This window comes from Prosopis cineraria, unplaced genomic scaffold, assembly GCF_029017545.1.
Source record: "Prosopis cineraria cultivar Desert tree isolate PC_DT_omini unplaced genomic scaffold, ASM2901754v1 PC1317, whole genome shotgun sequence".
NCBI classification, from domain to species: Eukaryota; Viridiplantae; Streptophyta; class Magnoliopsida; order Fabales; family Fabaceae; genus Prosopis; species Prosopis cineraria.
In genome coordinates, this window is record NW_026556642.1 from 1 (window position 1) to 13,223 (window position 13,223).

The following is a 13,223-nucleotide window of genomic DNA, read 5'->3' on the forward strand; positions in this document are numbered from 1 at the left end:
TAATTTTTCTACGCCGTGGACCGGACAAAGATTGTATCCGTGCCATTAATGAAGGGGACAACCTCTTTGATTCCCCACTCATCTTGCAGATACATGTGTCTCTCTCTCTCTCTCTCTCTCTTGTGATAACATCTCTTCTTCACTCATAATATTACTCATCTGTGTGCTTCTCTTTATACTGCACCAATATAAAAAACCCTTGTATATATCACCCTACTCACTAATCTCTTTCTTTTCATATCTCTCCGTTCTGTAAAGTAAAGCATCGATCTCCCTCTCTCAGCCACCATGAGTTTCCACCCAAATACTTCTCTTCACTTGAATATCCCAGACGACAATAATGCTCCATTACTGAATCTGAATCTTCTTCTTGAACCTTCCTCTTCTTCTGCTTCTTCATGTTCAATTACAGCTTCCAATTCCAAGGAGCCCAGGATTTTCTCTTGCAATTATTGCCAGAAAAAATTCTACAGCTCTCAAGCTCTAGGAGGTCACCAAAACGCTCACAAGCTTGAACGCACCCCTAGCCAAGAAAAGCAGAGAGCTACTAAGCAGTTCGATTTCTTCCATGGAACCTTATCACAATAACAGTGGTGGATCGGCAGGATCGGACCACCAGCACCACTTGAGCTTCAATGCATCGAACCATCTTAGCAATTGGGTCAGGTCGTCGCAGGAGGCGCTGGGCGTGTTCGTGAACCAAGGTCACGGCGGAAGGACGACGAGAGATTTTAGCTATGGTTCCAAGGAAATTGTTCAGGAGGATATTAGCCAGCTTGACCTCTCATTAAGGCTGTAATGAAGTTCATGATATGTGGGAAAAGCGCTATTGATGATGATGAGTGTGTTACCTTTATTATGGTTAGTACTTACTTGGCTTGTTTGTTTCTATATTGTAAGCACATATGGGAGAATTTTATGTATTATTGAAACATATATAAGAGACATATTCTTTTAGAGATGGAGAGACGTTTGGTTGAATAAAAGCAAGCAACAAAACAAAAGTAAGAGGCCCCATAACACAGGTTATTCTATTATATATGATGATCGATACATATGTGTGGGCTTTTGGTTTTATAACAGTTCCATTCCACTATACATAGTTTTAAGGAAGATTCCGATAAGTCACATTTGGCGTTAATAGGGTAATAACAACAGTGAAGACGCACAATAATGATCAAAGCTTGAGGAGTGCCCACAATTGCATAGTTATGGAGTCATGTGGAGATGGTCGGTCATTGCATAGGATCTGTTTCCCTTTCCCCTTGCAGATACAGCATATCAACTATATATAGATCCAACCACTAATGCATTATATATATAAATACACACACGAGAAGTGATTGGTGTATATATCTGACATGCTTACGTACATGTTCATGCAATATTTTGTTCAAAAATTTACTTCTGCATATTTCTCTCTTTTAATTAATTAATGCATTAAAGAACCAGAACTTGATTTATTGTTGCAGCTGCGAGTTGTGGTGTTTAATCTCCTTGTCTCTGCTCTCTGTGGATAAGCTATTTATCATGTGTTTGCTTTGAACCCACCAAATATAGGACCACGTAATTCAGAGGTGTTTTAATTTCAAGCATGCTCATGTGAGCTCTTTGAAAATTCAAAATTCATTATTAATATCTGCTTCAGGGAGCTATCAGAGTTCTTGAAAGCAAATAATTCTTGCTTTTGGGAGTTATAATGAGTCTTTTACAAAAAGAAGTTGTAAAGGAAGAGGAAAACAGGTGTCAAATATAATAAGCCTAAGCTAAAGTTAGATATCACCAGCAAAATTCATCTGGCCAATGAAATAATGGCCTTGAATGAACTCAGCAGAGTCATGTTATACTTTTGCCCAAAAGAGTTTTTTGTTGAATTACAAAATATCAATAGATATACTAGATGTTTTCATGCATCTAATTAAGTTATCTTATTCAATATTCTACAACATAATATCGTGGATATAGAATGAAAAATCATGAAATTAAATTTTAAGGGAAATAACCATGGAAGTGTCATGGCTATCGACTGGGTGATGTTTTAGGGTCAGGCTTCTCTCTTGATCTTTTCCAAAATGTGCACATAAATAAACATGCTTTGTGTGTATTTGAAGGGATAAGACCACTTGATTATGATATAAAATTTGGACCACTGCTTCTCTTGTAATATAAAAAATATCATATGTTTACAAAGGTTGAAAATACAAATTAAAGTGGCTACTTTGACAACAAATTTCATGATTCTAAATTATTTGAAAAATAATTAACAAAACCGGTTAAAAATAGTTTGAACTCATCAAAAATTTTTTCTTTTACATCTCTTAATTTTTTGGAAATGAAATTTTTTATATTTATTTATTTATATATATATATAGAATTTAATCATTAGCTTTGTATAAAAAATTGTGTATATATATATATTTTAAATGCATATATTTATTTAATTATAAACTATTATATATCGACACCTTATATATATTTATTTATTAATATGATCACTCCAACGACCTAATTAAAATAATTGCAAATATTAACATTTGATATGAAAAAGTGTAAAGTTAAAAATATATAATCAGAAGAGGAAGCAGAGAAAATTGAATCAAAAGGAAGGAAATGATCCACAGAAGATGCATGCTGTAATCCCTTAATTCTGCTGTTTTCACACAGTAAGAATGGTAAGGAAATGACAGTATTGTGTGGATATCAAATGCATCCAATTTCAAATAGTAAAGTTACTGAGCCAAGACATATGCAACAAATTTAAACCAGACAAGGATTGTTACCAAGTACCATGAAAACCCTCATTGTGGGTACGACATGGTCGGCCATAATCACAAGTTATAGGGATAGTGCAAATATTAGGTGCCTCTTTAAGGTTATAATCCTAGCTAAGCTAGTCCTCCATCACCACTTGATGACCCCCCCTCCCTCTCTCAGTTTAGTTTCAGATAATAATAATCTCATCATCAATCAGATTATCTGTATTTCTTCGTGCTTCTGTGGTCCATCCATTAGTTCTTGACTATAAGACTAGAGCTCCAATACGAGTCCTTCATGTGGGGCACTAATAATGAATGTGGGAGAATTCTAGCTATATAGCTTAGACTTGAGTTCTCTTCTTTACAGCTTTGGGTAAAAAGGAAACAAGTCTTTCTTGTTCCTGTTATATATATAGATGGCAACATGTGATTATTTAGATATAGCTTGTATATATGTGTTTTAGTTTCTGCAACACTATAACTTGAAACTTTTTTGTTTCTGCTAAAGAATGATAATCTGTTGAGTGAAACATCAGTAACGAAACAATTCAACACGCAACGGCAACTACAAGGCCAATGAATCACGTCCCTCGATGATTTTGCTTTTCATGAAGATTATTCATAAAGCTGTATCTCACTAACATGATATAAAAGTCATGACGACTAATAAGTGGCTTCTATTTTGGTTAGTCAGACTGTCATTATCATTTTTTCTTCATGCCAACCAATTTTTAGGAAGGCATGTTGAACCTCAATTAATTTGGATCGGGTCAAGTTAAATCACACAGATGTAAATCTTTTTTTGTAGTGAGTTTCTCTATACATAAAACTCAAATTTAAGACCTTAGCTACAGGAAACAAACACAGCAACATTACCCATGTTTTATAGACGGTCCCAAACTTGAATATAAATGGAGAGGTGTGATAGGCTATTTTAATGTAAAACTTTGTCAAATTTCACATCAATATAAATGCAATTTATATAAGTGATTTTACTTAGTGAGATAAGACTCGTTATTGTTGTTGTTATGAGAAACAAGCATGGAACCACTTGAACTAGCTATTATTAAATATCTGTCATTATCATTTTGTTGGCAAGAACCGTGTTCAATGCATGTTGCACGGTGTGAAGATAATCTAGGCTATACGATTAACCATTTTTTTCCTATATTGTAATGTACCAGCCGATATTTGGGAAAATTTTACAGTACTGAGTATGAGTACCATTAATCTCACTTTTGTTCCATTATTATTATACTCTAGTTGAGCATTGGGTTTTCAGTTCTAGAGGGTTCTAAATTTGAATCCCATTGAGATTGGGTGCATTTTAAGTTAAAGGAGGAGAATAGAACTAAGCTTTTTCTGCAATCGAAGAGCCCCCAGCTTTTTTTATTGGAAAAACACTACAATTTTTTACTGCAATAAAATAAGTTTTTTTTATTTTTATTAATCAGTGGTCTTAATCATTATGTTATATTTTATTATGGGCTTAGGCATTTATTTATCTTAACCCACAATTCAGAGAATACCGATTAACCCATTACCCATATGTTACATTCGTGGGCTGGCTCGTTTAATATTTTTTGGTATGGGCCTGATATTTTAACTGGGCCTGTGCACCATCCATTCCAGTAAACTAGAAATTATTGAGATGGGGAAAAAAACCATGAAACTAATTCACATATGACACGAGGCTCCAATCTACATCACACAAGTAAAAAGTGTAGAGGTGCGATGGAGACCCTTGGTAGAAGGTTGGATTCATCTTGATATTGATGGGACTATCAACTTCAATAAAAATATAACTTATGATGGAATCATACGAGACAATAAAAATAATTGGATCCAGAAATTTTTCAAATACCTCAACTACCAATTTAGTACCACAACAAAATTTTGGGCATTTCAAAGAAACTTCAACTTCGTTGAAATGTGCGGTTCAATAAAATCAACATACACTCTAATTTAGTGGAAGCCCTCTCACCTATCTAGCATAATTTCCATGACAACTGTCCTCTCTTTGAAATTATCAACAAAGTCAAAGAATTTATTATAAAATATTAGATCATTACCTTCAACCATATATTCAGGGAAGCAAACAGATATGTGAACATGCTCGCTTACTAGACCTCTCAAGAAATCCAAATTTTATTATTTTTAACCATCCATTGTCAGAATGCAAATCCATCATAATATGACCTGATTTTTGTTCATCTTTCACATGAGTTTTTTGTATTCTTGTATTAAAAAATATTTTAAATTAATAATTAATAATTTAATTTTTAAATCTTATCTTCAATCGATATGAATAATCTATAAGAAACCTTATGAAAGATGGAACTCATTTTAGATTTTATACGAAGCTTGACATCCACAACTAGTTCTTGACAGAGTTTCTTACTTCATTATTTGTTTAATTTTTTTTCTCAATCAAAATAGCTCTTTCATTAGATGGAAACTTATAGGTGCCTATTAGAGTTATCAGTGTACCATAAACAAGAATAGCGTATCCTTGAAAACTTATGTTGGTCAAAGGAATATCCTTATAATCTGACATATTTATGAACCATTTTCTCTGGAAAATAAAATTGTTCAGGATAATTCAAGGTCATTTTCTAAAGAAAAACATTTTTAAAGAATCAAATTACATCAGGTTCAATTGATTACGTTACATAGCACCTTTCTATAAATGGCTCAGGCTGGATCGTGCACATACCAGAAAATCAGGCTACTTGCACAGCTCTAAGTAAAGAGGAAATTTGCTCACATGGTAATGGGAAAATCACTCCAATATCGTTTGTATGGATTTTAATTATCAATAAGTCTCATAAAATACATAAAATGCTTTCAAATTTCAAATCATATCTAATTACAACTTGGCAAATAAAAATGACAATGTGGGTGTAAGTTTAATATCTAGTTATCACTTTTCTTTGTTAAGTTATCATTTTCTTTTATTAAATTATAATTATACATAACAATATGTACATTTTATGAGATTTTAAAGTAATTAAAATTGGGGACTTCTCAGTAATTTTTCTATAATTAATCAAATTCTTTTTCTATTTTTTATTAATTTCCAAGCTTCATTATCATTTTATTAAATATGAAATGCCATCCGAACTCACAAACATCAGATCAACGTTCAAGAAAAGAATACGTACACAGACAAATATACATTCAAACTTGGGTAAAGTAGAATGAAGCGTTTATGACTTAACAGTGCACTCAAGGGGACGACCCTGAGGGAACCGCTTTGTGTCAGAACAATAATCATAGATCATCAACTTCTTCTTCACCCACCTGAGCCTTCTCTGATCATTAGCGTCAAGCTGCTGAGTGAGCCAAGCATTGCCAGAAGAGTTAGAACTGCAAGAAGAACCGCCATTAGCCCACACACAAGCATCAGCCTTGAAGTTTCTGAAAGAAGTGGTGAATGGAGCTTTCGTCCAATCCGTCTTCACAAGTCCTCCTCTTGTAGCCCAATCATCTGCATTCCACAGACTCGAGTACAGTCTCATAGGCTGGTTCTTTGGGTATGGCACACCTACACCTTCCATGTTCTTGAACTCCCTTATTGGTCTCCCATCAACATAGAATCTGAAATAGTGACAAGTTTTAATACCATATAAGGATGATTACCCATAGAGAAATATAATAGCTTTAAGTCTGGATTGTGTAATGTGTATATACTTACACAACGTGTTGAGGATTCCAGAGAATAGAGTATGTGTGAAAATTTGCAGTTGGGTCGAACCAGAGATGGAATTGTTGCTCTCTGTCACCTTTGCCCTGGGTATACACATTCGTATGAACTATATAAGGATCACCACTCAAGTTCCCCAAGAACTCAAAGTCTATTTCATCCCAGGATGATCCTTCAGAACGTAACTGCACATGCAAACACACATTTAATATATCAGAGTCAGAATATAGAACTCCATAGACATGAAACTACATAGAAAGAAATTGATGATGAACTCACGTAATAGGCTGTGACAGTGCCAGCTGAATTCCCAGGCACGAGCTTGATTTGCATGTCGATTTTTCCATAGAGGAATTGTTTCTTGGACTGAAACCCAGAGCCAGAGGCCTTGTCAAGAGACAGAGCAAGGAGCTGACCATTGTTCAGGATCTTACCTCTGCCATCTCCCCATGTTATGTCAACATCCTGGTAAAAGTTCGCGGAGACAACCTTAGCAGAACCAGACAGCAGCAGGGAATAAACCAGAAGAATCCCAACCAATAACGAAGAAGAAGCCATTGGATCAAACCAAGTTGAATATCTAGTAAATAAGATTGCAAAAGCTATTGATGATAATATGCATGTTTCAGAGGTTAATTCAATTTATAGTGAAGAATTCCAGGGCGGTAGCTACATGGGGAATGTGTCTGAATAATAATAAGAATAAAGAAAAGTGGGATGGTGGCGGTGAGCTGGGAACCGAACAGCTGGATAGCAGAGTCAATAAACAAGCAAAGGATTGGCTTGTGTTTTTTGAATCATATCATAATTAACAAAGAAACAATATGGTCCATTACTTTGTTCTATGCTTCTGAGGCTAGAGTAGTGTTTTAGGAGGCAAAATATTAGGAATGTGAAGGTGGATAGGGGAAAGAAGTGGATTCCTAGGTTTGTTTTTGGCGTATACGCGTGTGGAACTAATGGTCTGTGGCTCATCATTATCAAGATAGTGCTCCAACTTGAACATTATAAAAATTAACAAACATTGAACTTGTGTCTATCTGGTATGTTCCGGTGGGCATTCTATATTGGTCTAAGTTTTTCCTTTGTGAATTCTAGAAACATCTCTACTATTACTGCCCTGTTCATGTGTATGATATATATTATTCAAGATTGAAACTTCTGGGTCCACATGCTTATTCTTCTTTTAGAGGCACCAATCCTACAAAGGAACCCCAAAAAAAAAAGGAAAGTTTTTCGATTACAGCTCCTGAGAAAATCCAGCACAGAATATGGAAGGGACTCTGTTACGAGAAAGGGAGAGGGGCACCAATTCAGACGAGTCTTCGTAGAGTTTCTATCATTTATTTATTGCCATTATGTTGAGCCCAGTTGGATTCAAATTCGACTAGCTCGGTGGATTCAATGAAACGTTGTATCTGAATTCTGATCTTCTAGGGGCGGTGATCATAAAAAATATGTTATACGTTTTATTTTGATATATTAATTTTATAAAGTGTATTTTTAATCTTTTGATTTTAATACTGTTAGTTTCATTACAAAATTTTTTTTACAAGACAAAATATTTTTAAATTTTGACTCGTTAAGTTTATTTTTTTAAATAATAATGGTTGGCAAAAATAATTATATTAAGTTAACCTTGTCAGAATTAAAAGACTAAAAATAATACTTTATAAAATGAAAAGATCAAATTAAAATTTTGTTTAAAGTTATGAGATTAAAAATATAATTTAACCTAGATTTTATACACACATATATAGTTTGTTATGGTATAAGAAATTGGGAAGCAGTGAAATTTTGTTGAGACTTGTGACAGGAACCAGTTTTGGTGAATGATGAGCACTAAAAGCTTATCATCTTTGAATCGTTTAGATTTAATTTAGATAATTTAAATGTATAATTTTTTACTTTTATTTTTAAAAAAATATTTTAATGAATATAGAATTAAAAAAGATCTTTTAACTGTCAATTCTTTTAAAAATAATTTTTTATTTAAAAATACTCATTGAAAAACTGTAAATCTAGATTATAAAAATTAAATTTAAAAAATTTAGAGGTGATGAGCTCTCAATATTTATGTCATTGATGGGTACTAAAACCGGTTCCTGAGATCATATCTCATTGAGCAGAAAACTTGGTAAAAGCGGTGAAGTTGTTTCCAATGAAATTGAGATCACAAGAGACGAGGACAAAAGCAGAATTAGGAAGCTCGTGAGAAAGCCAAGTTTCTTTATGGTATCGGATAAGGATGACTGAGTCATGTCTTCGGTGTGATTTTAGTGTTGCTCGTGCTTATTGGGAAGATGCCCCCATGAACTACAATTATGGGCTTCAATGCATGAATCTTGGGCTTTTTCTTCCCCAAGCTTTCCCTGCTGAACAAAGCTCCACGCACACGCATTACCTGCAAATCATGTGATCGCTTGCTTCACCCACAAACACCATATTTAAGGAGCATAAATATAGTTGAATGAGCTAATTAATTTCTCACAATATAATAGATCAAGGATTGAATTCTTATGAGATGAGGAGCTTATATTTAGTATCTGATTATATTTTAAATATGATTGCCTCTGATAAAAGAATATATATACATAATTAAAAAAAAACATAATATTTGTAAGGAAGGTCAAACGCACAACCATGTCATTAAAAGAGGTACTTATCCATGATTTGGATGGTGAAAAAAATTAAGACAGAGAGAAAATTAGAAGGAGAAACTTCCACTAACATGAGATGAGTGTATAAAATCATGATTTCATCGTCCTTATACTAGTTAGCTTATTAGCATAACACTTCCTCTACCTTATTTTATAAGAAAATTTTGCGTGATTCAATATTCCATGATATGAGATGTTTTAAGAAAAATAATGACTATTTTTAGATGTCAGTCGTGAAAAAATAAATTATACTCTATAAATATTTTTTAAAATATAGAGACTTTATTTTGTTTGGTGTCTCAGCATTTTTATGATTAAAAAATACTCCTTCCATTTCTATATAAAAAAAATATATCATACAATTTAAAAAATTTCATTGATTATAGTAATTATATCTGAAAATAAAAAAAATTGAACTAAAATGTCATGTGATAATTAATATAGGCATGTATTAATTATTTTTTATTGATATAAATTATGAGAGGTGATGTAAAAAATATATAATAAATATTTATTAAAATATGTAATTTTATTTATATTATTTTTTTATAAACAAAAATAGAGGGAGTATATTAAATCAAGGGTAATTAAGAATTAATCTTATCCACTTGCAATTTGAAAAACGGCGTTATCCATATCTTGCAAACGAAGCCAATGAGAGCACAACAAACACGTGGCTCACTGCTACTTGATTGTTGAAAAGCACTCTTCAACTCTGTCCTTGGTTAGTAGGGTAATTTAAAAGCCAGTTAACTACTCTATAATAATGCATCGTTATTTATCCAATGAATTTAACATTATTAGTGACCTTGACGTTGAAGTGATCCCAAATCCCCAAGCAGCCGTTGACTGTATCCCAAGCGCTTAATTCCAGCCTGGATGAAAGAAATTATTATTTTATATAAAAAATGACTAATTCCAACCTGGCAGGAGGGGTCAGGGGGTGACGTGGACCTCATCCAGTAAGATCAATCTTGTCGTACGTTGTCCCTGTTACTGCGCCGTGGCGGATCAATGATCGCATCCTCCTCAGTCCGGACCTGAAGACAGTGAACACTGAACCACTCCCATTCGTGCTCCCAAAACCGCGTGCTCCTTCTACCGTTCTTCAGGGACGACTTCCAAAACAACCCCCTCTGGCTAAAAAAATAAAAATACTTACAAAATCACCAATAAAAAATATTTAATATTTTAAAATAAAAAAATAATAAAAACACTCATAACGTTATATAAAAGTGATCAATCATTAATTTTGATCTAACATTATTAACTTGAATAGTTAAATGCTAATTGTATATATCACGTGTCGATTTTTGTTAATGTAACATTCTAAGTTTTCTCATTAGTAATTATCAATATTTTTAAGAGTAATTTGGTTAATTGTAGATAAATTATTATTTAGTGAGATTTATAGAGACTAATATGATTTTTGAATCCTTGGACAGCTTTAAAAGAAGGTTAGGTCGAGGTTCAAGTAAGTCATGGCACGCAAGGGAGTTTAAAATTTTGTGGAGTTTTTTATGCCATGCGCCGCAGCGGACGTGACGACGCGTCGTGGCGCACGTGCAAAATCTGCACTTATCAGACATAAAAAACATATTGAAGACAGAAGAGAAAAAAGAGAGATAACGAGAGAGCAACAGAGAAAAGCTTATGGTTTGTTAGGGCACAATTCCTAGGCTACTTTGAGGGCATTTGGAGTTTGAAATATCATTGGGTAAGTTGTACATTCTCTCTTCCCCCTCTTTTATGCGAAAATCTGAACATTTAGGATAATAGGAGCTTTGATTTTGGTTTCCTTGGGTTTAGACCGAACCTATTAATTTATTTAAGATCTTGAGAAATTAAATCAAGTTTCTAACCTTAAGTTTATGAGTTCTGGTGATTGAGAATTTTTGGTGAGGTTTGGACGAATCCTAAGTATAATTTAAAAATTTTAAGACAATGTGGGACATTGATTAGCGAATTTGGTATGTTAAAATGTTTAATAGGATGGCTAGAGTGTGTAGGAATGGTTAATATTGTTAGAAAAGGAATTTGAATATTATGAGCACTTAAAACTTAGAGAATTCGAAGTTATCCGGAGTGATAATTGACGATTGTCACTTATTAGTGTAGATTGAGCATTGCTCGAGCTCATCGTGCATATAGAACGTGTAAAGCTAACGTTGAGCCACGGTAACCTTTTTGTGTGACAAAGGGTTGAGGTAACCATATAGTTTATTATGTTTATTAACTATTATAACTGTGTAGAAGTAATTATAAATGATAAAGTTGTGGTTTTGAAGAGTTTTGTGCATAATGTGACATTGTAAATAATTTTAAAATGAAAAATTGATTTGTAAAATATTATCGATTTTAGTTGATATATATATATATATATATGATGTATATAAGATTGTGATGTGAGAATGTGACGAAAAGTGATGAAATTGTGAAAGAGCATGATCATAAGAGATGAGAATTCACCCGAGATATGTGGGAATATATGTGTGTGGAGATGTGTGAGTGAAAAATTCATATGGTCGGGCAGACACTATGGGACATCCGATGTAGCATTATATGGGACTATTATCATGGGACATCTAAGTAGTCTGACAAGTCCCTAGTACCCATTAGGGTGCGGTTAAGAGTCAACGACGCTTCTATCACAAGTATGTGAAGAGAGAAAAATCATAATTCGTAGGCGGGTTAAATTACTTTTGGCCGGGTATTTCTACCATCGAAAGTGTGCTCAGGTCAATAAGTGATTGATCCAAGAGAGCTTATAATTTCATGTCGTGGAGTATTGGAGGTTTGGTAGTTAGACGATCATGCTAGTGTAAAACTATGTGTTTTATTGAGAAGAGATACACTTATCTCATAATTATGGTATGCTTTTTATTTCTATGGTTTTGATACTTTGTTATGGTTATTTGTGGTAATAAACATTTGATGAACTATATTAGTTACTGAGATATTTATTTCACCCCATGGTTACATTTTACAGGTGAGGGCTTCGGTAGGGGCAAGGGAAAGGAAGGAGTGTCTGAAGAGTAAAGAGCATTATAGTATAGCTCTTCCCTTTCTCCTTTTTGGTTTTGTAACAAATATTGTTACTAAATATTGCAAACTTAGGAATATGACATTACTTGGATGTTACTTGTGTGAATCTTGTGATAAGTATGTATATCTTGGTCTAAGAATGATGTGATGGAGTAAGTGTTTGCCTGGCCAAGTTGCTTACATGTGATATATGTCAAGTGTTTTGAGTGCCAAAGTGATTAATTGATTTGTGTGTTGAATTTTGTCCACCCTATTGTGTTATTGTCAATTGAGAATTTGATGGTTATTTTGAGCGTGATTACTCAATTGTGTGTTATGATTGAATTGTTATGTGGTGTATGGTTCATTTGGGGTGGTCAAGTTATCTTCGGGGCTAATAGCATTGTGTATTGTGAGTTGGACACCATAGTATGTGTTTTGTTATGAAAATAAACCATTTTGAGTTTGGATGTCCATCTTTAAAACGAATGATTATTTGAGTATGAGACCAGTGCCATTAGCTAAAGGGCTCAAAGAGTTTCGTGTGGACACTTGAACAGCTCAAATTGAATGTCGGATGGCAAAACGGCATGCTCCAAAAGTTTGAATAAAAGTCATGATAAAAATCTGCTGTCTTAATAGCAGGTACGTGCCGCGGCACAAGAGGCCCTCGAGGGATTTGTCTCTCTATGCCATCCGCCGCAGCAAACAGACTAGATAAGGACAAAGTGACTTGTTTTAGTTTGTTTTGTAGTGAATAGATTTTCATGCTTACGTATTTGCTTTTAACTGATTTTTAATCATAGTTTGAGCACAAAACAATATTCTAAAAGGGTTTTTCTTAGGATTCCAATGTTTTTAAACTAATTATTTTTAAACCCTTGAGTTGTGATAACTTCTTCAGAGGATTTTATTTAATCTGAGTTATCACAATGATGTGTGAGTATTGTCCTGGTAATGTCAAGGTGGACATTACAGTTGGTGTGGATTAATAAATAAGCAAAAATACTAACGAAGTCGTCATCTATGAGTAAAAATAAACACAACGTTATCAGAGTTGATGCAAAAATGATCAAT

The 13,223-nt window shown here is 33.6% G+C and overlaps 2 protein-coding genes across 2 annotated transcripts; one reads left to right on the top strand and one right to left on the bottom strand.

Annotated features, from left to right (window-relative positions):
• Positions 1-288: 288 nt before the first annotated feature.
• LOC129299831 (zinc finger protein 2-like) lies at positions 289-799 on the top strand. Its single transcript, XM_054938311.1, has 2 exons — positions 289-490; positions 606-799. Exons 1-2 carry the CDS (start codon positions 289-291, stop codon positions 797-799), a joined length of 396 nt encoding a protein of 131 aa, XP_054794286.1.
• Positions 800-5,877: 5,078 nt separating this feature from the next.
• Positions 5,878-7,072, bottom strand: LOC129299830 (xyloglucan endotransglucosylase/hydrolase protein 24-like). The gene is made up of 3 exons (XM_054938310.1): positions 6,742-7,072; positions 6,454-6,647; positions 5,878-6,356 (listed from the first exon to the last, which is right to left on the bottom strand). Exons 1-3 carry the CDS (start codon positions 7,018-7,020, stop codon positions 5,966-5,968), a joined length of 864 nt encoding a protein of 287 aa, XP_054794285.1. The 5' UTR covers positions 7,021-7,072; the 3' UTR covers positions 5,878-5,965.
• Between the last annotated feature and the right edge of the window lie 6,151 nt (positions 7,073-13,223).